The sequence below is a fragment of the Mesoplodon bidens genome (assembly GCF_964165515.1).
Source record: "Mesoplodon bidens genome assembly, chromosome: 8".
Classification (NCBI taxonomy): Eukaryota; Metazoa; Chordata; class Mammalia; order Artiodactyla; family Ziphiidae; genus Mesoplodon; species Mesoplodon bidens.
This window is the reverse complement of record NC_138165.1, coordinates 13,763,860-13,789,306: the sequence shown is the minus strand read 5'-3', so window position 1 is coordinate 13,789,306 and position 25,447 is coordinate 13,763,860. Positions and strand designations below refer to the sequence as shown.

Below are 25,447 nucleotides of genomic sequence, written 5' to 3'. Positions count from 1 at the left end.
TACCATGCTGCTTTGATTACTGTAGCTTTGTAGTGTAGTATGAAGTCAGAGAGCATGACACCTCCAGCTTTGTTCTTTTTTCTCAAGATTGCTTTGGCTATTTGGGATCTTCTGTGGTTCCATACAAATTTTAGGATTATTTATTTGTTCTTGTTCTGTGAAAAATGTCATGGGTATTTTGATAGGCATTGCATTAAATCTGTAGACTGCTTTGTGTAGTACAGATATTTTAACAATATTACTTCTTCTAATTCATGAATATAGGATGCCTTTCCATTTATTTGTATCATCTCCAGTTTCTTTTATCAATGTCTTATAGTTTTCAAAGTATATGTCTTTCTCCTCCTTGGTTAAATTTATTCTTACACATTTTATTCTTTTTGATACAATTGTAAATGGGATTGTTTTCTTGCTTCTCTTTTTCATAGTTAATTATTAGTGAATAGAAAAGCAACAGATTTCTGTATATTAATCTTATATCCTGCAACTTTATTGAATTCATTTATTCTAAAAGTTTTTTGGTGAAGACTTTAAGGTTTTCTATATACAGTATCATGTCATCTGCAAATATGATAGTTTTACTTCTTCCCGTCCAATTTGGATGCCTTTTTTTTCTTGACTGACTGCTATGGCTAGGACTTCCAACACTGTGTTGAATAGAAATGGTGAGAGTGGGCATCCTTGTCTTCTTCATGATCTAGGAAGAAAAGCTTTCTAGTTTTCCCCATTGAGTATGATGTTAGGTGGGTTTGTTATAAATGGCCTTTATTATCTTGAGAAATTTCCCTCTATACCAATTTTGATAAGAGTTTTTATTGTGTATGGATACTGAATTTTGTCAAATGCTTTTTCTGCATCTATTGAGAGATCATGTGACTTTTATCCTTCATTTTGTTTATTCGTATAGCCTTGGTTGTACAGGAGTCTTTCTGCCAATTTCCAGTTAGTTTTCAGTGGTAATTGTTCCACATGTAGATGTATTTTTGATGTGTTCATGGGAGGTAGATGAGTTCCATGTCCTCCTACTCTGCCATCTTGATCAATCCCCTTATCCTTCATTTTGTTAATGTGGTGTATCACATAGATTTATTTTGCAGATGTTGGACCATCCTTGCCTCCCTGGGATAAAAACCCACTTGATCATGATTTATGATCCTTTTTAATGTATTTTTGAATTCGGTCTGCTAATATTTTGTTAAGGATTTTTGCATCTGTATTCATCAGAGAAACTGGCCTGCAATTTCCATTTTTTTGTAGTGTCTTTGTCTGGTTTTGGTATCAGGGTAATGCTGGCCTCATAGAACAAGTTTGGGAGTGTTTTCTCCTCTTCAATTTTTTGGAATAGTTTGAGGATAGGCATTCCGTCTTCCTTAAATGTTTGGTAGAATTCCCCTGTGAAGCCATCTGATTTTGGACTTCTGTTTGTTGGGAGTTTTTTGATTTCCAATTCCATTTCAATACTAGTAACCAGTCTGTTTAGATTATCTGTTTCTTCCTGATTCAGTCTTAGAAGATTATATGTTTCTAGGAATTTATCCATTTCTTCTAGGTTGCCCAGTTTGTTGGTATGTAATTGTTCACAGTATTCTCTTATGATTGTTTGTATTTCTGTGATACCAGTTGTAAATTGTCCTCTTTCATTTCTAATTTTGTTTATTTGGGTCCTCTCTCGTTTTTTCCTAATAAGCCTGGCTAAAGGCTTATCAATTTTCTTTATCTTTTAAAAATACAGCTCTTGGTTTCATCGGTCTTTTCTGTTATGGGTTTATTTTTGGGGGGGGTCTCTATTTTGTTTATATCTACTCTGATCTTTTTTTTTTTTTTTTTTTTTTTTTGCTGTACGCGGGCCTCTCACTGCTGTGGCCTCTCCCGTTGCGGAGCACAGGCTCCGGACACACAGGCTCCACGGCCATGGCTCGCGGGCCCAGCCGCTGCGCGGCATGTGGGATCTTCCGGGATAGGGGCACGAACCCGTGTCCCCTGCATCGGCAGGCGGACTCTCAACCACTGCGCCACCAGGGAAGCCCTCTACTCTGATCTTTATTATTTTCTGTTCTTCTGCTGACTTTGGGTTTTGTTTGTTCTTATTTTTCTAATTGCTTTAGATGGTGGGTTAGGTTGTTTATTTGAGATTTTTCTTATATATTGAGGTAGGCCTGTATTACTATAAACTTCCCTCTTAGAACTGTTTTTGCTGCATCCCATAGATTTTGGAAAGTTGTGTTTTTATTTTCATTTGTCTCAGGGTATTTTCTTTTTCTTTTTCTTTTTCTTTTTTTTTTTTTGATGTGGACCAGTTCTAAAGTCTTTATTGTTTCTTACAATATTGCTTATGCTTTATGTTTTGGTTTTTATGGCTGCAAGTCATGTGGGATCTTAGCTCCCTGGCCAGGGGTAGAACCAGCACCCCCTTCATTGGAAGGCAAAGTCTTAACCATTGGACTACCAGGGAAGGCCCTGTCTCAGGGTATTTTCCGGTCTCCTCTTTGATTTCTTGGTTGACTCATTGGGTTGTTTTTTTTTTTCCGCTACGCGGGCCTCTCACTGTTATGGCCTCTCCCGTTGCAGAGCACAGGCTCCAGACATGCAGGCTCAGTGGCCATGGCTCACAGGCCCAGCCGCTCCGCGGCACGTGGGATCTTCCCAAACCGGGGCACGAACCCATGTCCCCTGCATCGGCAGGCGGACTCTCAACCACTGCGCCACCAGGGAAACCCTCATTGGGTTTTTAGTAGCATGTTGTTTAGTCTCTATGTGTTTGTGTTTATTTCCATTTTTCTTCCTGTAATAAATTTCTAGTTTCATACCACTGTGATCTGAAAAGATACTTGGTATATTTTCTATCCTCTTAAATGTGTTGAGACTTGTTTGGTGGATGAGCATATGATCTATTCTAGAGAACATTCCATGTGCATGTGAAAAGAATGTGTATTCTGTTTTTGGATGGGATGTCCTGTAGGTACCTATTAAGTCCAGCTGGTCTAATGTGTCGTTTAATGTCACTGTTTCCTTATTGGTTTTCTGTTTGATAATCTGTCCATTGATGTAAGTGGGGTGTTAAAGTCCCCTAATATTATTGTTTTATTGTCAATTCCTCCCTTTATTTCTGTTATGCAATGCAGTGTTATTAACTATAGTTGCCCTGCTGCACCTTACATCCCCATGACTTATTTTATAACTGGAAGTTTGTGTCTTTTGGCTGCCTTCACCCATTTTACCTACCCCCTACTCCCTGCCTTTGGCAAGTACCAATCTGTTCTCTGTCTCTATTAGCTTGGCTTTTCTTTTTTAAGATTTCACATACAAGTAAGATCATACAGTCTTTCTCTTTCTTGTCTGACTTATTTCACTTAGCATAATGCCCTCAAGAGCCATCCATGTAAATTTTCAATTGTAGCTATATTTTGCAGTTCTAATGTTTCCATTCTATTCTATTTTGTATCTATTTCCCTGCTGTTATTTTCCATTCATTTCAAGAGTGTTCACACTTACTTCTTAGAGCACAGTTATGTGAGCTTTTTAAAATCTTTTATAATTCCAGCACTGTATCATCTTGGTGCTGGGATCTGTTGTCTTTCCCTTATAAGTTATGGAGATTTTCATAGTTCTCTGTATATCAAATAATTTTGGGTTATATATTAGACATTTTGAATATTATGTTATGAGCCTTATTTAGTTCCTATGGAGAATAATAGTTAAGTTTTTCAGGCAGCTGACAGTTTAGGGTACAAGTGCTTACTGGCCTTCAGGGGCTGTTTCTTATGTCAGTTCATGTTGTCAAGGTGTTTTCAGTGCTACTTGGATAATGTGGATCACCCAGTGGCCAGTCTGAGACCTGTAAAATGGTCTACTCCATAATTTGGTTCTCAAAGACTTTAGTATTCTGTTTAGGGTCAGATCCACCCAAGCACAGTTTGGGGGTAAGTCCAGGGGTCATAAACAACGTTATGGTGTCATTTTCTTGATCTCTTTCCTTTCTGCATTCTTCCAGATACTTCTTGGCTTCCAGGAGTCCCCCTCTTCCTGGACTTTTTGCTAGAAAGCTAGGCTTTCGTTTTCCCACTCTGGAGTATACTTCCTGCAACTATGTCTGCCTCTGGAGCCAAGAGGCAGGAGGACAGAGACAGGAAAAAAAATAGGGATTCTCCCCCTCCCTCAGAGTTTTAGACGCCTGCCTGGCCATCACTGCCATATTATAATGGGATTTCCTGGGGGTCTAGGGTGGAGCTAAATGACAACATAGAGGATTTCCCTAATTTGCTCATACCCTTGGGGTCCCTTTCCCTTCTCTTCAGACCAGAGAAGCTTTTTGGAGTACTTTTGGTCCACACCCAGTTTTAAGCTGCTATTGAGTTCAGGCCAGAGATTACTGTAGGGACCACAAGAAAGGTAACTCACCATAGGATTGGTGTAACTTCAAATACTGGCTTCCTTCTCCAACCCACCTGCTACCATTTATTTCAGAGCCCTTAGGTAACTGATTTATACATCTGCCCAAGGTTTTTAGTTGCATTCAAATGAAAGAGATGGAGTGGGGTATCATACTCCCATCTTAATCCTTGTGTGTATATTTACATTTCCATTAATCACTAAAAGAATTTTCTAAGCACTGTTTACTTAATTTGTGTGGAATACAAAAGAAAATGGAACATTTATTTGAATACATACCAAAAATTTTAAGTAAATTTCATAACTTTATAAAGTAGACAAAATCCGGAGGGGCCAAGTTTATTTCTGGATAATGGAATGATAAAGAAAGGGACAATATCCTTGCCCTCCCAAGACCTCATGCAACACTGGTCCTTACTCTCTGAAGGGTAAAGTCTGTCTTATGATTATGAGGTGTCAGGGACTTCATGGGTTGCATTTTAATTAAGCACCCCTGCAAGAATATAGATAAAACAAAGCCTTCCTTTTGGAGAAATGTCAGGCTGTGTGGCTGACCAGCTGGTGTAATTTGGGGGTTTGGAGACCTACTGTCAGTCCTCATTTCACATTGTTGAATGACAACCTATTCTGCCATGGTTGCCACATATGACCATACAGGTTGAAGACTACTGACAAGAGAAACTTCTCTTTTTTTCCATGGATTTTGAAACGAATGGCACCTCCCAGAGATGTGTGCATTTTGGCTGCATGCTCTGCTCATGGCAACGTCCTGGACAATTAGAAAAATTATAATGTGGCAATGACAACATGTTATCTCTTTCCTTCATTTACTCTCTGCCTCTTTCTTCCTCTCCCAGTGCTGGAGGAAGATGACCATTACCTCTCCAGAGTCTTTGAATCTCCCTAGAAGAAGCCATCCATTCTCCCAGAGTGCCCCGACAGGACTGAACCACATGGGCTGGCCAGAGCCCATACCTGACATTGGTGAGTTACATGCCTCTCTCTTTTCCTTCACACTCCGGTGTCCTGGCAAAAAGGACAAGACGTGAGATCATGTTGTTGACAGCTGTGTTTACTTGTCTGGCAGAAGTAGCTTGAATGTGAGAAATAAACCATTGTCTTTAACTCCTTCAATTAGGAAGAGGTCCCTAGCACTCTGATAAAGGGAATTCTTGGCTTGAGGAAGATTCCATTACTGAATCCGTAAACGTGGCTCCATTCACTTATTTTGAGCAGAACTACTGACCATCCCTTGAAACTTGTAATAGGGTATAACTTACAGAGAGAGAGTTGTCTAATCTAGTGATGAAACCTGGGTGTTTTCCCTTCTGGGGGACAAGCCTCTTCCTTGAGTTTTATGGCAGCCTGTCTGAGTCCCTTTCCCAAAACTATGGTAAGCAGCATCACATCACATATTTGTCCATAAATGGGCTGATTTTTGTGCCAGAAGGAAACTGGGACCCAGTGAGGGCCAGGATGGGGCATCCTCATGCACAGCTACCACCCTTCCTGGACTTAACCCAGGAAGGGCTGGACACAGTGAAAATGCTCAAGGCTCCTTGTGCAAGGACAGATGTTGCGTCTCAGGTCTTGAGCAGGTGCGGATTATGTTAGATGGCAACCTTATGGTTTAAAGGCATCCAGCTGGCCGAAGGAAGAGGCCAAATCTGGTGTTTAAAAAGGATAAAGAAGAGTAAAAGCCTTAGACAGGGTTGAAAAAACAAAATAGCTGCACCTGCCAAACATGTACTTTTCCAGACTTGGGGAGTAGGCATTCAAGGATGTCTGTAGTTTGATCCTATTGGAGCTAAAGACCTGTAGAAAGCAGGTGAGGTTAGCAAAAGATGATATGGGAGAATAGGGGCTGGGCCCTGATCATTAGAGTGTGGCATATGCTGTGCTGAGGAGTCAGCTCTGATACAGACATGAGTCCTGACCTCTGAATCTGACTCAGTGCATACTGGGTGCTGGTCCTGGGGGAGTTGGCTACTCAGATTAGCCAGTAGCCATGATTTTTTTCCATTAGCACATGTCTGTGCTTATGCTGCATCATGCAGTGGATTTTAATCTTCCCCAGATATAGCTGTAATCTTAAATTCACAATAAGCAAAGTCATGAAATGGTGTTTGACATCTGCTGAAAGAATCCTTTCATGGGAAAAGAGAGTTCTAACATAAACTCTTCATTAAGTCGTGGAATAGGTTAGAGGCTCATGGAAGAGTGACAGTAATGGGTGAGAGTAGCATTTTTCCTGGAATCATCTTGATTTTGGCTCTTGAAGTTAGAAACTTCTTACAAATTCAAGCTCGATAATCATATGTTCCTATTAATTCAGAGCCTCATTTGAATGAATTAGCAGATATATTTATTGTAGAATAAGAGATTTTTAAAACCTCAATGTCACATGTCCCTCAGCATGCCTGCATGCTGAGGACACTGCTCTGGAAGTCAAAGGTCAGGGCTCTGGCTTCAGCTGCTCTTCATGTGGGGATGAGAAATTGGGCACTTCCCTCCATTTCTCTATCTCATACTTCTCTTTATTTTAAAAAAAGAGAATAATTCCTGTATTCATCAGACTAATATGAGGGGCTAGCTTGGGTCTCTGTATTTAGCTTAGAAAAGCTTTCTTTTCTTCAATTATTGCTTCCACTCCAACTGCTCTATTCCAAACTTCTGGGGTTTCTTTCTACGGATTGTATTCCCAGGATCTATCCCCAGAATCTCTCATTATTTTCTGCTTTTCCTCTCTGTTCTGGGAGAATATCTCAGTTTTATCTTCTGCTTTGCTTTTCTGGTTTTACCTCATCTGCTGTTCATTGCCTTCATTAATATTTGTGATTCATTGATCATGTTTTTAATTTCCATACCTTATTTCCAATGTCCTCTAGAAGTTCATTAAAAACAGAAAGTTGGGAGTTTTGTAAAATTTTCTCCTGTTCATGTTTTATAAATTCATTTCCAAATTCATATGCTTTTAACTGGTAATTTTTTTATAGGTGAAATTTCTCTATTTGCTTATCTTTACAGACATCAATTCTTCGCCAGCAATGGCTTGTTGTCAGGTAGCACTTGAGACAACATCCTTTCAGAGATTATTACAGGTTCCTCTTAAAATCCTTCAAGCATAGCTGAAGCAGGAAAAGTTAAGCTTGCCTATAATGCGTATCATGGGTTCAGTCACCTTGGTGCAGGAGCTTTAAGCAGTCCCAGCGAGAGGTTTGCCTCTTTCCAGCACTTCTTCTCTACGTCTGGTGGAGTAGTCAAGAATTAGCCTGATGTGGGAGCATGCCACCCTCTGCTCCACAAGTCGGTGTCCAGGATAAACTCTACCACACCCACTCCTCTGTGAGTGGAGCCAGCAGGGCCAGATATGACTCTGTGAGCCCCTAGCATGATGGCTGCACACAGCATCACGTAAAGCCCTCTGCAGCTCCAGAACATTTGTTGAAAAGACTGTTTTTCCCTTTGAATGGTCTTGACCCCCCTGTCGAAAGTAAGCTGATCACAGATGTATGGATTTATTCCTGGACTGTCAACTGTATTCCACTGATATATGTCTATTCTTGTACTAGTTCCACACTGTCTTGTTTACCATTACTTTGTAGTAGGTTTGAAATCAGAAAGTGGAGTCTTCCTACTTTCCCCTTCTTTTTCAGGAATGTCTTAGCTATTCTGAGTCCCTTGCAATTCCATATGACTTTTAGAATCGGGTTGTCAATTTCCACAAAGATACCAGTTGAGATTCTGATAAGGATTTTATTGAATCTGTACATGAGTTTGGAGAGCACTGTCATCTTAACAGTGTTGAGTTTTCTGATCTATGAACATAGGACTTTTTTCCCATTTATTTAGATCTTCTTTTGTTTCTTTCAGCAACATTTTGTCATTTTCAGAATACAAGTTTTTACTTCCCTTGAAAAATTCATTCCTAAGTACTTTATATAATTTTTGATGTATTGTGAATGAAATTGTCTCCTGAATTCCATTTTCAGACTGGTCATTAAAAGTGCATAGAGGGGCTTCCCTGGTGGTGCAGTGGTTGAGAATCTGCCTGCCAATGCAGGGGACACGGGTTCGAGCCCTGGTCTGGGAAGAGCCCACATGCCGCGGAGCAATTAGCCCCGTGAGCCACAATTACTGAGCCTGCGCATCTGGAGCCTGTGCTCCGCAATAAGAGAGGCCGCGATAGTGAGAGGCCTGCACACCACGATAAAGAGTGGCCCCCACTTGCCACAACTAGAGAAAGCCCACGCAGAGAAGCAAAGACCCAACACAGCCATAAATAAATAAATAAATAAATAAACAAACAATTTTTTAAAAAGTGCATAGAAATACAATTGACTTTTGTATATTGATCTCGTATCCTGCAACCTTGCTGAACTCATTTATTAGTTCTAGTTTTTTAATGGATTCCTTAGGATTTTCTACACACCAGATCATGTTATCTATAAGCAGAGACAGTTTTACTTCTTCCTTTCCCATCTGGATGTCTTTTTTTTCTTGCCTAAGTGCCCTGATTAGAGCCTCCAGTACTGTACATTTGAATAAAAATGGCAAGAATGGACTTCATTGCTTTTTTTCCCTGATTTTAGGGGGAAAGCATCCCATCTTCACCATTAAGTATGATGTTAGCTGCAGGTTTTTCACAGATGCCCTTTATTGGGTAAATAAAGTTCCTATATTCCTAGTTTGGCAAGTTTTTTTTGTCACAAGAGAGTGTTGGATTTTTGTCAAATCCTTGTCCTGTCTATTGAGATAATCATGCAACTTTTGTTCTTTATTCTGTGGATGTGGTGTATTACATTAATTGATTTTCAGATGTTAAACAACCCTTGCATTTCTGAGATAAATCTCACTTGGTCAAGACGTGTAATTCTCATTATATTTTGCTGAATTTGGTTTGCTAGTATTTTGTTGAAGATTTTTGCATCCATATCCATAAGAGATATTGGTCTGTAATTTTCTTTTCTTTTAATGTCTTTGTCTGGTTTTGGCCTCATAAAATAATTTGGGAAATCCTCCCTCATCTTCTATTTTCTCAATAGTTTGTGAAGAATTGGTATTAATTCTTTTTTCAATGTTTGGTAGAATTCAGGGGTGAAGCCAACTGGGTGTGGGCTTTTCTTTGTAGGCAGTCTTGTTATTACTGATTCAATCTCTACTTGTTATAGAGCTATTCAGATTGTCTATTTCTCTTGAGTAGGTTTTGATAGTTTGCATCTTTCTAGGAATTTGTCCATTTTATCGAAGTCATCTAACCATTGGTGTACAGTTGTTCAGTCTTCTCTTATAATCCTTTTTATTTCTGGAAAGTCAGAAGTAATGCCCCTTCTTTTATTTCTGATTCTGGTAATGAGTCCTCTTCTTTCACTTGGTCAAATCAGCTAAAGGTCTGTCAATTCTGTTGCTTTTCCCTAAGAACCAGCATTTGGTTTCTTTTATTTTCTGTTTTTTCTCTAGTCTCTATTTCTGTTTCTCAATATTTCTGTTCTCCATTGTGCCTCTACTAACTCCTACTCTAACCTGTATTGTTTCCTTCCTTGTGCTTGTTTTAGGTTTAGTTTTGCTCTTTTTTTCCCTGTGTCATTAGGTGCAGATCCAGTTGTTGATTTGAGACTTTTCTTCTTTCTTAATACAGGTATTTGCAGCTATAAGTTTCCCTCTGAGCACTGCTTTACCTGTCTTCATAACTTTTGGCATATTTTGTCTTCATTTACATTTATATCAAGGTATTTTCCGATTTTTCTTTTGATTTCCTCTTGGATCCATTAGTTATTTAGGAGTTTGTTATTTAATTTCCACATATTTGTGAGTTTCTCAAATTTCCCTTATTATTGATTTCTAATTTCATTCCATTGTGGTCAAAGAATACATTTTGTATTATTTCCATACTTTTAAATTTGTGGACGTTTGTTTTATGGACTAACACACAGTCTAGCCTGGAGAATGTTCCATATACACTTGAGAAGAAAGTATACTCTGTTATTGTTGGAAAGTATACTCTGTTCTATATATGACTATTATGCCTAAATGGTTTATGGTGTAGGTCAAATATTCTACTTCCTTGATCTTCTGTATAGTTGCTCTATCCATTATTGAAAGTTGGGCATAAACCTCCAACTGTTATTGTTGAATTATCTATTTCTCCCTTCATTTCTGTCAGTTCTTGCTTTATGTACTTTAGTGCTCTGTTATTAGGTAGGTGGATATATATTTATACTTAAATCTTCCTGATGGATTAACCCTTTTATTGTTATAAAATGCCCTTCTTTGTCTCTAGTGTCTTTTGTTTTTTGTATTTTTTAATTTTTTTAATTGGAGTATAACTGCTTTACAATGCTGTGTTCATTTCTGCTATATGATGAAGTGAATCAGCTATATGTATACATATATCCCCTCCCTCTTAAACCTCTCTCCCACCCCCCCATCCCACCCATCTATGTCATCACAGAGCACCAAGCTGAGCTTCCTGTGATTTATAGCAGGTTCCCACTAGCTATCTATTTTACACATGGTAGTGTATTTATGTCAAATCTAATCTTCTAGTTCATCCCACCCTCCCCTTCCCCCACTGTGTCCACATGTCCGATCTCTACATCTGCGTCTCTATTCCTGCACTGGAAGTAGGTTCATCTGTACCATTTTTCTGGATTCCACATATATGCATTAGTATATGATATTTGCTTTTCTCTTCCTGACTTACTTCACTCTGTATGACAGACTGTAGGTCCATCCACATCTCTACAAATGACCCAATTTCGTTCCTTTTTAGGGCTGAGTAATATTCCATTGTATACAGGTACCACATCTTCTTTATCCATTTAACAGTCGTTGAACATTTAGGTTGTTTCCATTTCCTGGCTATTGCAAATAGTGCTTAAATGAACATTGTGGTACATGTGTCCTTTTGAATTAGTTTTCTCAGGATATATGCCCAGTAGTGGGATTGCTCGGTCATATGGTAGTTCTCTTTTTAATTTTTTGTGGAACCTCCATACTGTTCTCACAGTGGCTGTATCAATTTACATTCCCACCAACAGTTCAAGAAGGTTCCCTTTTCTCCACACCCTCTCCAGCATTTATTGTTTGTTTATTTTTTGATGATGGCCATTCTGACCCATGTGAGGTGATACCTCATTGTAGTTTAGATTTGCATTTCTCTATTAATTAGTGATGTTGAGCATGTTTTCATGTATTTGTTGGCCATCTGTAAGCCTTCTTTGGAGAAATGTCTATTTAGGTCTTCCACCCATTTTTTGATTTGGTTGTTTGTTTTTTTGGTGTTGAGCTGCATGAGCTGTTTGTATATTTTGGAGATTAATCCTTTGTCAGTTGCTTCATTTGCAAATATTTTCTCCCATTCTGAAGTTTGTCTTTTTGTCTTGTTTATGGTTTCCTTCATTGTGCAAGAGCTTTTAAGTTTCATTAGGTCCCATTTGTTTGGTTTGTTTTTTTTTTTTTTACCATTACTCTAGGAGGTGGGTCAAAAAAGATCCTGCTGCAATTTATGTCAAAGAGTGTTCTGCCTATGTTTTCCTCTAAGAGTTTTATGGTGTCTAGCTTTACATTTAGGTCATTAATCCATTTTGAGTTTATTCTTGTGTATGGTGTTAGGGAGTGTTCTAATTTCATACTTTAACATGTAGCTGTCCAGTTTTCCCAGCACCATTTATTGAACAGGATCTCTTTTCTCCATTTTATATTCTTGCCTCCTTTGTCATAGATTAGGTGTCTGTAGGTGTGTGGGTTTATCTCTGGGCTTTCTATCCTGTTCCATCGATCCATATTTCTGTTTTTGTGCCAGTACCATGCTGTCTTGATCACTGTACCTTTGTAGTATCGTCTGAAGTCAGGGAGCCTGATTCCTCCAGCTCTGTTTTTCTTTCTCAAGATTGCTCTGGCTATTCAGGGTCTTTTGTGTTTCCATACAAATTGTAAGATTTTTTCTCCTAATTCTGCAAAGAATGCCACTGGTAATTTGATAGGGATTGCATTGAACGTGTAGATTGCTTTGGGTAGTATAGTCATTTTCACAATATTGATTCTTCCAATCCAAGAACATGGTATATTTCTCCATCGGTCTGTGTCACCTTTGATTTCTTTCATCAGTGTTTTATAGTTTTCTGAGTACAGGTTTTTTGCCTCCTTAGGTAGATTTATACCTAGGTATTTTATTCTTTTTGTTGCGAGGGTAAATGGGATTGTTTCCTTAATTTCTCTTTCTGATCTTTCGTTGTTAGTGTATAGGAATGCAGGAGATTCCTGTGCATTAATTTTGTATCCTGTAACTTTACCAAATTGATTAATTAACTCTAGTAGTTTCCTGGTGGCATCTTTAGGATTTTCTATGTATAGTATCATGTCATCTGCAAACAGTGATGGTTTTATTTCTTCTTTTCCAATTTCTATTCCTTTTACTTCTTTTTCTTCTCTGATTGCCATGGCTAGGACTTCCAAAACTATGTTGAATAATAGTGGTGAGAGTGGACATCCTTGTCTTGTTCCTGATCTTAGAGGAAATGCTCTCAGTTTTTCACCACTGAGAATGATGTTTGCTGTGGGTTTGTCATATATGGCCTTTATTATGTTGAGGTAGATTCCCTCCATGCCCACTTTCTGGAGAGTTTTTATCATAAATGGGTGTTGAATTTTGTCAGAAGCTTTTTCTGCATCTATTGAGATGATCATATGTTTTTTATTCTTTAATTTGTTAATATGGTGTATCACATTGATTGATTTGCATATATTGAAGAATCCTTGCATTCCTGGGATAAATCCCACTTGATCATTGTGTATGATCCTTTTAATGTGTTGTTGGATTCTGTTTGCTAGTGTTTTGTTGAGGATTTTTGCATCTATGTGATATTGGCCTGTAATTTTTGTGTGTGTGTGTGACATCTTTGTCTGGTTTTGGTATCAGGGTGATGGTGGCCTTGTAGAATGAGTTTGGGAGTGTTCCTCCCTCTGCTATATTTTAGAAGAGTTTGAGAAGGATAGGTGTTAGCTCTTCTCTAAACGTTTCATAGAATTCACCTGTGAAGCCATCTGATCCTGGACTTTTGTTTGTTGGAAGATTTTAAATTACAGTTTCAATTTCATTACTTGTGGTTGGTCTGTTTATATTTTCTAATGCTTCCTGGTTCAGTCTGGAAAGTTGTACCTTTCCAAGAATTTGGCTATTTCTTCCACGTTGTCCATTTTATTGGCATATAGTTGCTTGCAGTAGTCCTTATGATCCTTTGCATTTCTGCAGTGTCAGTTGTAATTTCTTCCTTTTCATTTCTAATTTTATTGATTTGTGTCCTCTTCCTTTTTTCTTTTTTTTAAAAAATAAATTTATTTATTTATTTATTTTTTGCTGTGTTGAGTCTTTGTTGCTGCGCATGGCTTTCTCTACTTGCAGCAAGCAGGGGCCACTCTTCGCTGCAGTGCACAGGCTTCCCATTGCAGTGGCTTGTCTTGTTGAAGAGCATGGGCTCCAGATACGAAAAGCCCTGGCGTGTTGGGCTCAGTAGTTGTTGCACATTGGGCTCAGTAGTTGTGGCACGTGGGCTCAGTAGTTGTGGCGCACAGGCTTAGTTGCTCCACAGCATGTGGGATCTTCCCAGGCCAGGGCTCGAAACCGTGTGCCCTGCATTGGAAGGCGGATTCTTAACCACTGTGCCACCAGGGAAGCCTCTCCCTTTTTTGTTGATGATGCTAGCTAAAGTTTTATCAATTTTGTTTATATTCTCAAAGAACAAACTTTTAGTTTTATTCATCTTTGCTATTGTTTTCTTCATTTCTATTTGACTTATTTCTGCTCTGATCTTTATGATTTATTTCCTTCTACTGATTTTAGGTTTTGTTTGTTCTTTCTCTGTTTGCTTAGGTGTAAGGTTAGATTGTTTATTTGAGATTTTTCTTGTTTCTTGAGGTGAGATTGAATTGCCATAAACTTCCCTCTTAAAACTGCTTTTTGCTGCATCCAATAGGTTTTGGGTCACCATGTTTTTGTTGGCATTGTTTCTATGTATGTTTTTAATTTCCTCTTTCCTCTTGATTTCTTCAGTGATCTCTTGGTTATTTAGCAGTGCACTGTTTAGCCTCCATGTGTTTGTGGTTTTTACAGTTTTTTTCCTGTAATTGATTTTTAATCTCATAGCATGTGGTCAGAAAAGATGCTTGATACAATTTCAATTTTCTTAAATTTCCCGAGGCTTGATTTGTGACCCAAGGTGTTATCTATCCTGGCGAATGTTCCATGTGCACTTCAGAAGAAAGTGTATTTGGCCACTTTCAGGTGGAATGTCCTATAAATATCAATTAAATCTATCTGGTCTATTTAAAGCTTGTGTTTCCTTATTTATTTTCTGTCTGGATGATCTGTCCATTGGTGTAAGTGGGGTGTTAAAGTCCCCCAATATTATTGTGTTACTGTCGAGTTCTCCTTTTATGGCTGTTAGCATTTGCCGTATCTATTGATGTGCTTCTATGTTGGGTGCATAAATATTTATAATTGTTATATCTTCTTCTTGGATTGATCCCTTGATCATTATGTAGTGTCATTCCTTATCTCTTGTAACAGTCTTTATTTTAAAGTCTATTTTATCTGATATGAGTATTGCTACTCCAGCTTTCTTTTAATTTCCATTTGCATGGAATATATTCTTCCATCCCCTCACTGTAAGTCTGTATGTATCCCTAGGTCTGAAGTGGGTCTCTTGTAGACAGCATATATAGAGGTCTTATTTTTGTATCCATTCAGCCACACTGTGTCTTTTGGTTGGAGCATTTAATCCATTTACATTTAAGGTAATTATCAATATGTATGTTCCTATTACCATTTTCTTAATTGTTCTGGGTTTGTTTTTGTGGGTCTTTTTCTTCTCTTGTGTTTCCTGCCTATTGAAGTTCCTTTAGCATTTGTTTTAAAGCTGGTTTGGTGGTGCTGAATTCTCTTGGCTTTTGCTTGTCTGTAAAGCTTTTGATTTCTCTGTCGAGTCTGAATGAGATCCCTGAGTAATCTTGGTTATAGATTTTTCCCTTTCATCACTTTAAATATACCCTGCCACTCCCTTCTGGCCTGCAGAGTTTCTACTGAAAAATCAGCTGATAACCTTATGGGGATTCCTTTGTGTGTTATTTTTTGCTTTTCCCTTGCTGCTTTTAATATTTTTTCTTTGAATTTAATTTTTGTTAGTTTGATTAATATGTGTCTCGGTGTGTTTCTTCTAGGGTTTATCATGTATGGGACTCTCTGCACTTCCTGGATTTGGGTGGCTATTTCCTTTCCCATGTTAGGGAAGTTTTTGACTATAATCTTTTAAAATATCTTCTCAGACCCTTTCTTTTTTTGTCTTCTTCTTCTCGGACCCCTGTAATTCAAATATTGGTGCATTTAGTGTTGTCCCAGAGGTCTCTGAGACTGTCTTCAATTCTTTTCATTATTTTTTCTTTATTCTGCTCCTCAGCAGTTATTTCCACCATTCTATCTTCCATCCCACTTATTCATTCTTCTGCCTCTGTTATTCTGCTATTGATTCCTTCTAGTGTATTTTTCATTTCTGTTATTGCGTTGTTCATCTCTGTTTGTTTGTTCTTTAGTTCTTCTAGGTCCTTGTTAAAGATTTCTTGTATTTTCTCAATCCATGCCTCCATTCTATTTCTGAGATTTTAGATCATCTTTACTATCATTACTCTGAATTCTTTTTCAGGTAGGTTGCCTATTTCCTCTTCATTTATTTGGTCTTGTAGTTTTTTACCTTGCTCCTTCATCTGTAGCATATTATTTTGTCATCTCATTTTTTTTGATGGGTAGGACTGTGTTCCTTTCTTACTGGGTGTTTGTCCTGAGGCATCCAGCACTGCAGTTTGCAGGCAGTTGGGTAGAGCCAGGTCTTGGTGCTGGGATGAGGACCTCTGGGAGAGCTCACACTGATTAATATTCCCTCAGGTCTGAGGTTCTCTGTTAGTCCAGTGATTTGGACTCGGTGCTCACACCACAGGAACTCAGGCCCAACCCCTGGCCCGTGAACCAAGATCCTGCAAGCCACGTGGCATGACAAAAAAAAAAAATTTGGAACAGAACAATAACAAGGAATTAAAAAATTAAATAAAATTAGAAAACTAACAGATATATTAGAAAAAAATATATAAATCAGAGAACTGGAAGGTAAAACCGAACCACAATAGCAAAAAAAAAAAAAAAGTCCAGAAAAGGCCTTGGCTGTAGGGGGCGGGCCTTAGGCAGGAGGGGTTTAGGTGGGGGCAGGGTCGAGGATCAGGACCAACGTGGCCACATAAGGCACTGGGGGATATGGGGGCAGGGCTTAGGCGGCCTTGGAGCACAGAGGATCAGGCCTGGGACCCCAGCAGGCTCCCCAGGGCCCAAGTGGGCAGGGGAAACACTAGCTGTGTTCCCCTCCAATCCTCTCAACCCCCAAGGGTCTCTCCCCATCCCCATTGATACCTGCGTGGTCAGTGGGCCTCTCCAGGTGTGGGAACCTCTCCTCTCCTCCAGCCAGCCCTCAGGGGTGCCAGTCCCATCCCACCTCCACTTCTCCTACCCCCTCACTCACCCCCACATCCTACCTGGTTGCTTGGGGATTCCTCCCATCCTCTTGGTGTCAAGGTCCCCCACCAGAGTCTGGTAGGTGCCCTAGCTGTGATGCAAACTCCATGTCCTCTTACTCCATCCCCTAGTGTGTTTTGTTTTAAAGTCTATTTTATCTGATATCAACAGAGCCACTCCAGCTTTCTTGTGGTTGCTGTTTACATGATATATCTTTTTTCCATCTTTTTACTTTCAAGTTATTTGTGTCTGAATCTAAAATGTGTCTCCTATAGACAACATATAGGTGAATCGTGCTTTTTATCCGATACTCTGTCTTTTAATTGGATTGTTTAATTCATTTACATTTAGTGTTGTTATTGATATAGTTATATTTACATCTGCCATTTTACTTTTTATTTCCTATATTTTTGAGTACTTTTTAGTGGTTGCTCTAGGGTTTAACATATACATCTTTTAAATTTTATTGTATTGAAGTTAGTTGATTTACAATGTTGTGTTAATTTCTACTGTACAGCAAAGTGGTTCAGTTATACATATGTATACACACAGTTATACATATGTATACACAGTTATACATATGTATACACACAGTTATACATATGTATACACAGTTATACATATGTATACATCATATATATATATTGAATATAGTTCCCTATATAGTAAGAACTTGTTGTTTATCGTGTACATCTTAACTTATTAGAATCAACTTCAACTGTATATTAGCTTAATTCCAGCAACATATAGAAATATTATTCCTACATAGCTCTATTCCCTTTGTCCCCTTTGTGGTATTACTGTTATACATATATGACATCTATTAATGTTACAAACCCAACAATGCATTGTTAAAATTATTACTCTACCATCTGTCATTTTCCTAGCTATTACAGCTTTGCTCCCACCCACCTCCTTTGTGCTAGTATTAGCGGATACAGTCTAGATATATTATATTTCTATATGTTGTAGGCCAAACAATACATTAGATACATATTATTTTATACAATTGGTTTTTAAATCAGTTAAGAGAAAAAAGGAAAAAAATAGGAATTTATCTTTTATAATTACATAATTACCTTTGCTAGTGCTCTATTTTTGTTCATGTGTATTTGAATTACCATCTGGGGTCACTTGCTTTCAATCTGAAGAACTTAGGTCTTGCTTGTAAGTTGGGTCTGCTAGCAACAAATTCTCTCAGAGTTTATCCAAGAAAGTCTATTCTGCCTTTGTTTTTGAAAGATAGCTTTGCTGGATATAGGACTCTTGGTTGAGAGGCTTTTTATTTTTTTCTTTCAGTACTTTTAATATTATCCCACCACCTCTGGCCTCCACAGCTTCTGCAGGGAAGTCAGCTGTTCATCTTTCTGGGGTTCCCTTGTAAGTTATATATAATTTTTCTCTTGCTGCTTTCAAGATTTTCTCCTTGTCTTTTGCTTTCAGCATATTTAAGATGATGTGTCTGTTTGTGGGTCTCTTTCCATTTATCCTACTTAGAATTTGTTGTGCTTCCTAGATATGTAAATTTCTATTTCTCAGTAAGTTTTGGAAGTTTTCCACTATTATTTCTTTGAAGTTTTTTTTTCTTCTTTCTCTCTCTTCTCTTTCTGCTACTCCCATTATACATATGTTGGTGCAGTTAATGGTGCTCCTCCATTTGCTCCTGGCTGGGAAAGGAGGTCTCTGCCTGGTACCCGCCTCCAGGAAATCCTTCCACCTAATGATAATGGTGCTGGGGGACTGTTCCTTATTACTCTGAGGCTGTGTTCATTTTTTTTTCATTCTTTTTTTCATTGTGTTCTTCAGTTTGCATAATCTCTATCAATCTCTTCAAGTATGCTGGTTCTTTTTTCCCGCCAATTCAAACCTACTGTTGAGACCCTCTAGTGAATTTTTTTATTTTAGTTATTGTACTCTTCAACTCTAGAACTTCCATTTTCAAAAAATAATTACTATCTATCTACTGATGTTCTCTATTTGCTGCAACTTGTGTTAAAAAACAAAATTCAACTGAGTAAAACTGAAGATCTATTTGCCTTTATTCAATAATTCATGGACAGCATCCCACGTAGCAAGCAGAAATGTGCTCTGAGAAGCTGCACAAATTGGAAAGTTTTTATAGGTAGAAAGAGGGTATGACAAAGAAGTAAAAGAATAGATTGTTTCAGGCAAGGTTACATTCCCTTAGGGAAAGGCAGGGATCTTAGGGAGTTTACCTCACTAATACTAACCAGGAAATTTCAGACTGATTGGTTTAAAATCCACTCCTGGGAGAGGCTGAAACTGCAGTTAGGTCAGGTATTACGTCTTACTGGGGCTTAACACAAGTGTCTCCATTTAGGGCTTTTAAATTTTTTTTTAACAATTCTCCTTTGATCTCTCCCTGAGATATGTAATCAAAATTTAAGGCAGTAGCACCACTCTCAGTTATACCACTCTATGGTTCTCACAACTTTCATTGATCCTTGATTTTTGCTTTATGGGGTTTTTGTTTTGTTTTGTTTTCTGAACATCTGTGGCATTCACAGGTCACAGGACTTCAGGTTCACATTTTTTAAGTAGGTCACTTCCTCCATATCTTTTTCAGTGTTCCAATCTGAGGGAGATCATTTGCTTGGTGGCTAGTGCCCACAAACATGCATTTAAAGCTTTTGAGAGGACACAACACACCAGAGAGGTTATTATGACTATTATAAGTAGGATAATTCTCAATGTTCATAAAGCATTTGGAGCTATGGTCCCCATGACCCAAACCAATCAAAATCAAATAAGTCAAAAAAAGACCCCATTGAAGGGTCTTTTTAAGCCAAATGGCTTGTTCAGTGATTTATGTGACTGAGCTTCAGCTTCCCCAGAAGTGTCAATCCAGGTGCAGCAGGTGGTGTAGGCCACAGCACAGACATCTCCTTGCTCAGCTTAAAGATAATCCAACTTTGGTTAGAGAGTGTAAGGATCTTTGCCAGGAAGCCAGTATCTTTGCAACTGAATCTGCAGTGTCTCCAAGAATTAAGGAATGGTTTCTAATCATACTCTCATTTGTGTTTACTTCCATGTAAGGGGTTAGTCAGGTTTTTAGCACAAATGGGAAGAGAATCTTCTAGTCTGAAATAAAAAGTTGTTCTAAATTCCAGAGGTTACTCCCTTTAGCAGTGGTCTGGGAGGTATGGGTGATGGCATTATCTTTCCAGGCCAATGCCAGAGTAAAGGAAAGAAAGGGAAGAAGAGAAGTATTAAGTCTTGATTCAGCACCTTGGGTGGAAGCAGATTTCATTGATGCTGACATATTTTACAATAGAGATAACCTGTATTTGACTAGTAAGCCCAGGTAGAATAAAAGTTTTTTATCTGCATTATAGTCAATGTTGATAACTCTAAAAACATGTCTGTTTTAATTAAGCCAATGAACTTAAACTAGCTTTAATACTGAATATTTTCTCGGATCACATGAACCTGAAAAGCATTTGGGTTAGTTTATATTTCTGAGAGTTTTTAGAAAAACCAACCCTTAATTTATATAAGTTCTTGTTTGTTTTTAAAGCAACTGAATACAGCTCTTTTACAAATTAATTTTAGTAATATCATCCAGAGGTAGGAAATAACACACATCAACCACACATGTATATAGAAACAGGAACATATTAGACAAATGCAAACAGAGACCTCATAGCTTCGTTTTAAAATTTTAGTTACAAGACAGGTATGATGATGTGAAAATCACTATTTACAAAATAACAGTTGGAATAAGTTAAGTTCTTCTGTTCAGATAGCTAAAGCTTTTTCTGCTAATATTTATGGAGAGGACACATGATTTTTCATTTGTCTAAATTCAAATGACCTTTCCCCCTTTCATTCTCCTGATTAGAATTACCTCTCTGAAGATTGTGCTTTAAAGAAGTGGCCTAGATAAGAGTTAATATTTACAGCTCAAAGGCACAGGAAAAGAATGCAGGTTCCTCCAAGGACTTTGGTTTCCTAAGGTCAATATTGAAAAGCTTTCTGAGATGAATAAGGGAGGTTTGAGGATTGGTTAGCAAGGATTGGTGGTTTCTGGAAGCACACCTCTGATCCTGGGAAGACTAGACTTGTAAAACAAGGACAGCTGTTTTTAATTTCTCATAGAATTGTATTGCTGCCTAAATGATATCAAAGGACTGTCAGACCCATCCACCTATGTTGGAATATTTTTCTTCCTCTCTCGGTACAATTAGCTTAGGGGAGAAGGCCTTAAGAAAAGTCCTAACAGTCTGGGAACATCGGCTTCCAATCTGGCCAAATTTCTGATCATAGAGTTATTAAATCCTTTCAAATATCTTTTCAGGTTTCAGCTGGACCAAAGAGTAAATATTTCTGGCCATACTGAATTGGATTTAGGAGGTGTTCTTAAAGAGGGTGCAGAAGATATTATCCTCACAAGATCTTAGAGCCACTCCCAAAGATAGCCAAAAGGAAGACTTAGATAATGACAAACAGTTGTCCCGGGGAGAGAAAGAATCAATAACCAGTGTGTCTGGATTTGGACAGGAGGGGACATGAAATTTTACTTTCCTCTCTCAACTGGTCACTACAGACAGGGATTACCAGGATGAGCACTCAAATAAAAGAGGATAGAGGGGAGCAATAGAAATTACATCAGTCTTGGAAATTCCCTGGGGGTCCAGTGGTTAGGACTCTGTTTCTCTCACTGCTGAGGGCCTGGGTTCGCTCCCTGGTCAGGGAACTAAGATCCCACAAGCTTTGCAATGCGGCCCAAAAGAAAAAAAAAAAAAAAAAGACAGACAGAAAGAAATTATATCAGTCTTACTGTTTTTATCTTGTTTTGTTTTTAGGTACCTCTTGTGTCTTTAATTTTTAATTAGCATTTTTCAATAAATATTTTAATGAAGCTATTTCGTAATTTTGAAGGCTTTTGGAGGCTTCTGCAAACCAATTAAAATAGGTTATCCTGTTCTGTTTGTTTGATATGGGAACCCTTACTTTTTTTATAGGCCATTAGGATTATATTTTATGATTTTTTAACAGATATTAATGTGAGAGATATTGACAACTAGAATCCATGGCTAAAAGGGAAGTATATAAAGTATTAGAATAATAGTCACATGGAAATCATATAGTATACTTTCTTAAATTGAAAGAAAGAAGTGAAAGACAAATCAAAGATGCAAGAGTTAAATTATATAATTGATATAAAATAATCTGTTGTATTTTCTATCCTACACTTGATTATTTTTGTATGACTTTTAAAGATGCAGTCCTTCTAATAGTTTATAGTTGACTCTCACAGAATTTCTATGGGATGGAACTAATCATATTCCTTGCTACCTTCTCACTCCTTCCTTTGCAACCTATATTTAATAGTCCATGGATATACAATTATATATTTTTTTATTTTTTATTTTTCCATTATGGTTTATTCAGGATATTGAATACCCTGTGCTGTACAGTAGAACCTTGTTGTTTATCTCTTTTATATATAGTAGTTTGTATCTCCTAATCCCAAACTCCTAATTTGTCCCTCCCCCACCCCCTTTACCCTTTGGTAACTGTAAGTCTGTTTTCTATCTGTCTGTGAGTCTGTTTCTGTTTTATAAATAAGTTCATTTGTGTCATATTTTAGATTCCACATATAAGTGATATACAGTATGTGTCTTTTTCTTTCTGACTTACTTCATTTAGTGTGATAATCTCTAGATCCATCCATGTTGCTGCAAATGGCATTATTTCATTCTTTTTCATGGCTGAGTAGTAGTCCACATACACAATGGAATACTTCCCATGGTGCGGGGGCCGGGGGGGGTGGCTAAATCTCACTGTACCAAATTGTGTCCCAAGACTCCCTGAACTTCGGGTAGTAAGGGTTCATTTCAGCTGCCATCAGCACTGTGGTCTTAAGAAATATGGATCCCTTTTGCATACCAGAACTCAGTGAAGACACTCTACTCTTCCCTGCAGTACAGCTGAAACCAGGATAGCTGGTTCAAATAAGACTCTACTGAAAACTTAAAAGAGAAATGGACTCAGAAGAAGCATGGCGCATGGCTGGCTGACACAGGCTAGATCTGCCCAGGCTGCTGCTAGCTAGAGGCACTCACCACTTGGGATCACACAACACCTTCTCCAAGTCCTGACCCCAGAGAGCAGGAGTGCCCCCTTCTGCCTAGCTGGCCTCCTGCCCAGTTTCAGGTCACTACTCATTCTTCCACAGGCACTCCCCGGGCACCTAGCCTGCAGCAGATGCTCTGCACACACTGGGGATACCGTGGTGGTACAGAGCCACTGCCCTCACAGTGCACGGTCTATGGGAGGCAGCCAACAGATAACCAAGCCACTGACAGATGGCAATAAGTGCTGGAAAGGAATAACTGAAGTCTCACTGAGGAGGCAACACTTACTGAGATCTGAAGTTTGGGGAGCCAATACCTTGAAAAACAAAGAGAACATTCCAGGTAAAAAGAAGAGTAAGTGCAAAGGCCCTGAGACAGGAAGGAGAGACAGCAAGACAGCCACCGTGGCTGGAGTGGAAAGACCAAGGGAAAGGGAGCGCTGACAGGAGGTGGAGAATAGGGCGGCCAACACACAGGGTCTCGCGGGTCTTGCTAACTGCGAGAGAAGCTTCTGAAGGGTTTGAATCAGTAGCAGGACATGGTATGATTTATATTTTAATTTAGAGCTCCCTCTCTGGCTGCTCTGTGGAAGAAGTCAAGAGACTGAAGCTGTCTTCCAAACACAGTATGGTAGTGGTGCAGTAAAGTGAAAGAAATGGACACCGTGGACACTTATTTTGGAGGGAGAACCCACAGACTTGCTGATGGATTGGGAGGGTGTCTCCTGATCTGTGACTCATCCTCCAACAGCAGTTCTTCCTACCTCCAAGGGCTAGGTTCACAGGCCTCAACAGGACAACCGGACAAGAACATAGACGGTGACTCTCCTTGATGAAAGCCTGCAGTCAGGAGTGAGGGGGTGTCAGAGGACAGCTGTTCTTCCCAAGGACAGAATGGAGAAGAATGGAGGCATGGGTGGGTAGTGTGCATACCAGGCATGGAATGGTCAGGAAGGATCCCCAGAGGAGTAAGCTGAGGGGGGGCCTTCAAGGTGCAGATTTGGCTGAGTCACCCTGCAATGCCCATCAACTGAACCTCCAACACACTAGTATTGCCTTATGCTTGGACAGAGCTTTGTACTTTGTACATAAACCCTGGCATGCCATTGTCCCCGCCCCCTGCGTTGTTATGAGGAGATATAGCACAGGGCCTGCAAGGAGAGGAGATGATATCGAGGCAGGGTCCCTTATGACGCAGAGCTAGGAGCACACATGGCTTAGGGAAGGAGACGGGCTACAGGAACTGGACCCCAAATGGAGGGAAGAGGAGAGAAGGACCACTGTTCCAGCATCCATCCTACACCAGCTGGTGTGCTGGGGCGTGGCAGGGACCTCTCATTGCATCCTCGTCATCGTTAATACGTGTGCTACTTCACAGCCAGCTCCCTAGGGCTTGGAGGAGTGGTGACGCTGGGGGTGGGGGCGATCAGCAGCCCTGCTTAGCCCTTGTCAGTCCTTACTGGGACTTCCTCTCACACTGCTCACTGATGATCGCGCTTGTTTGGAGCAGTGGCGGTACCTCACCCTCCCTCTAGGCACTCTCCAAGAACCTACAGAAGGCTCACGGGTGTGTGGGAGCGTCGGAGGAAAAGGCAACTCTCTTCCCTAATCCCTGCCCCCCTCCCCCGCATCGACAACAAAATTTGAAAAACCCTAGAATCCTTGGAGCTACGTCAAGGCTCCCATTTTCGATCGTGCCTGTCACTGGACTTTCCCAGACACTTCCTAAAATCATTTGGCGTGGACCGTGCCTCTACTTTTGATGGCTTCTTAATCACTGCAGAGCACGACCGGTATACTCCTGCTGGCCGGCTGTCCCGAGGGTCGCGGGGCCCCCGAGGCAGGCCCGGGGAGGAGGGGCGCGTCCCGACCAAGCGCGCTCCCCGACCCGGCTCGCAGGGCTGAGCGTGACCTCCCGCCTACACTCCTGCCCCAGACGGGCAAGGACGCGCAGTCTGAGCTGGGTCCTAGAGGGAAAAAGCGAGCGCCCGCCGGTTCTACTCACCGCCGTGGCTGCGGGGTGCCGGCCGCCTCCCTCCGAGGATGCGCCCGTCCTAACATACGCGCGCCAAGGCCGGCGGCAGGGCGCGGCCCTGCGGGCACCGAGAGCTGCCCGGGGCCCCGCGCGCCGCGCCTGCCGCCACCGCCCCAGGTCTGCGTGCGCGCGTGCGTGAGCGCGTGCCGACCGGGCCCGCGACCCACACCGGGGTCGGCGCAGCGGCACAGCGCCCGCGGGGCTGCCGGGAGCCGGCGGCGAGCGGAGGCGCCGCGCCCTGCCCGGTGGGCGCCTGGCCTTGCCCGAGCCCCGCGCGCCCAGCGCCCTCTGAGGGTCCCCGCCGCCGCAGCCGCAGAGCCCGAGCAGTTGGCGGCGGCCGGGAGCCTCCTTAGCGGAGCCCCATGATGTC

The 25,447-nt window shown here is 40.2% G+C and overlaps 1 protein-coding gene across 1 annotated transcript in view; it reads left to right on the top strand.

The window, feature by feature from the left end:
* The window catches only part of ARHGEF4 (Rho guanine nucleotide exchange factor 4), a gene marked incomplete at its 5' end in the record, with an annotated part of 148,824 nt that overhangs the window by 36,725 nt on the left and 86,652 nt on the right, over positions 1 to 25,447 (top strand). Inside the window, one exon of the mRNA XM_081242521.1 lies at positions 5,247 to 5,373. Coding sequence (XP_081098647.1) covers positions 5,247 to 5,373 — 127 coding nt within the window. The remainder of the gene's footprint in view (positions 1 to 5,246; positions 5,374 to 25,447) is intronic.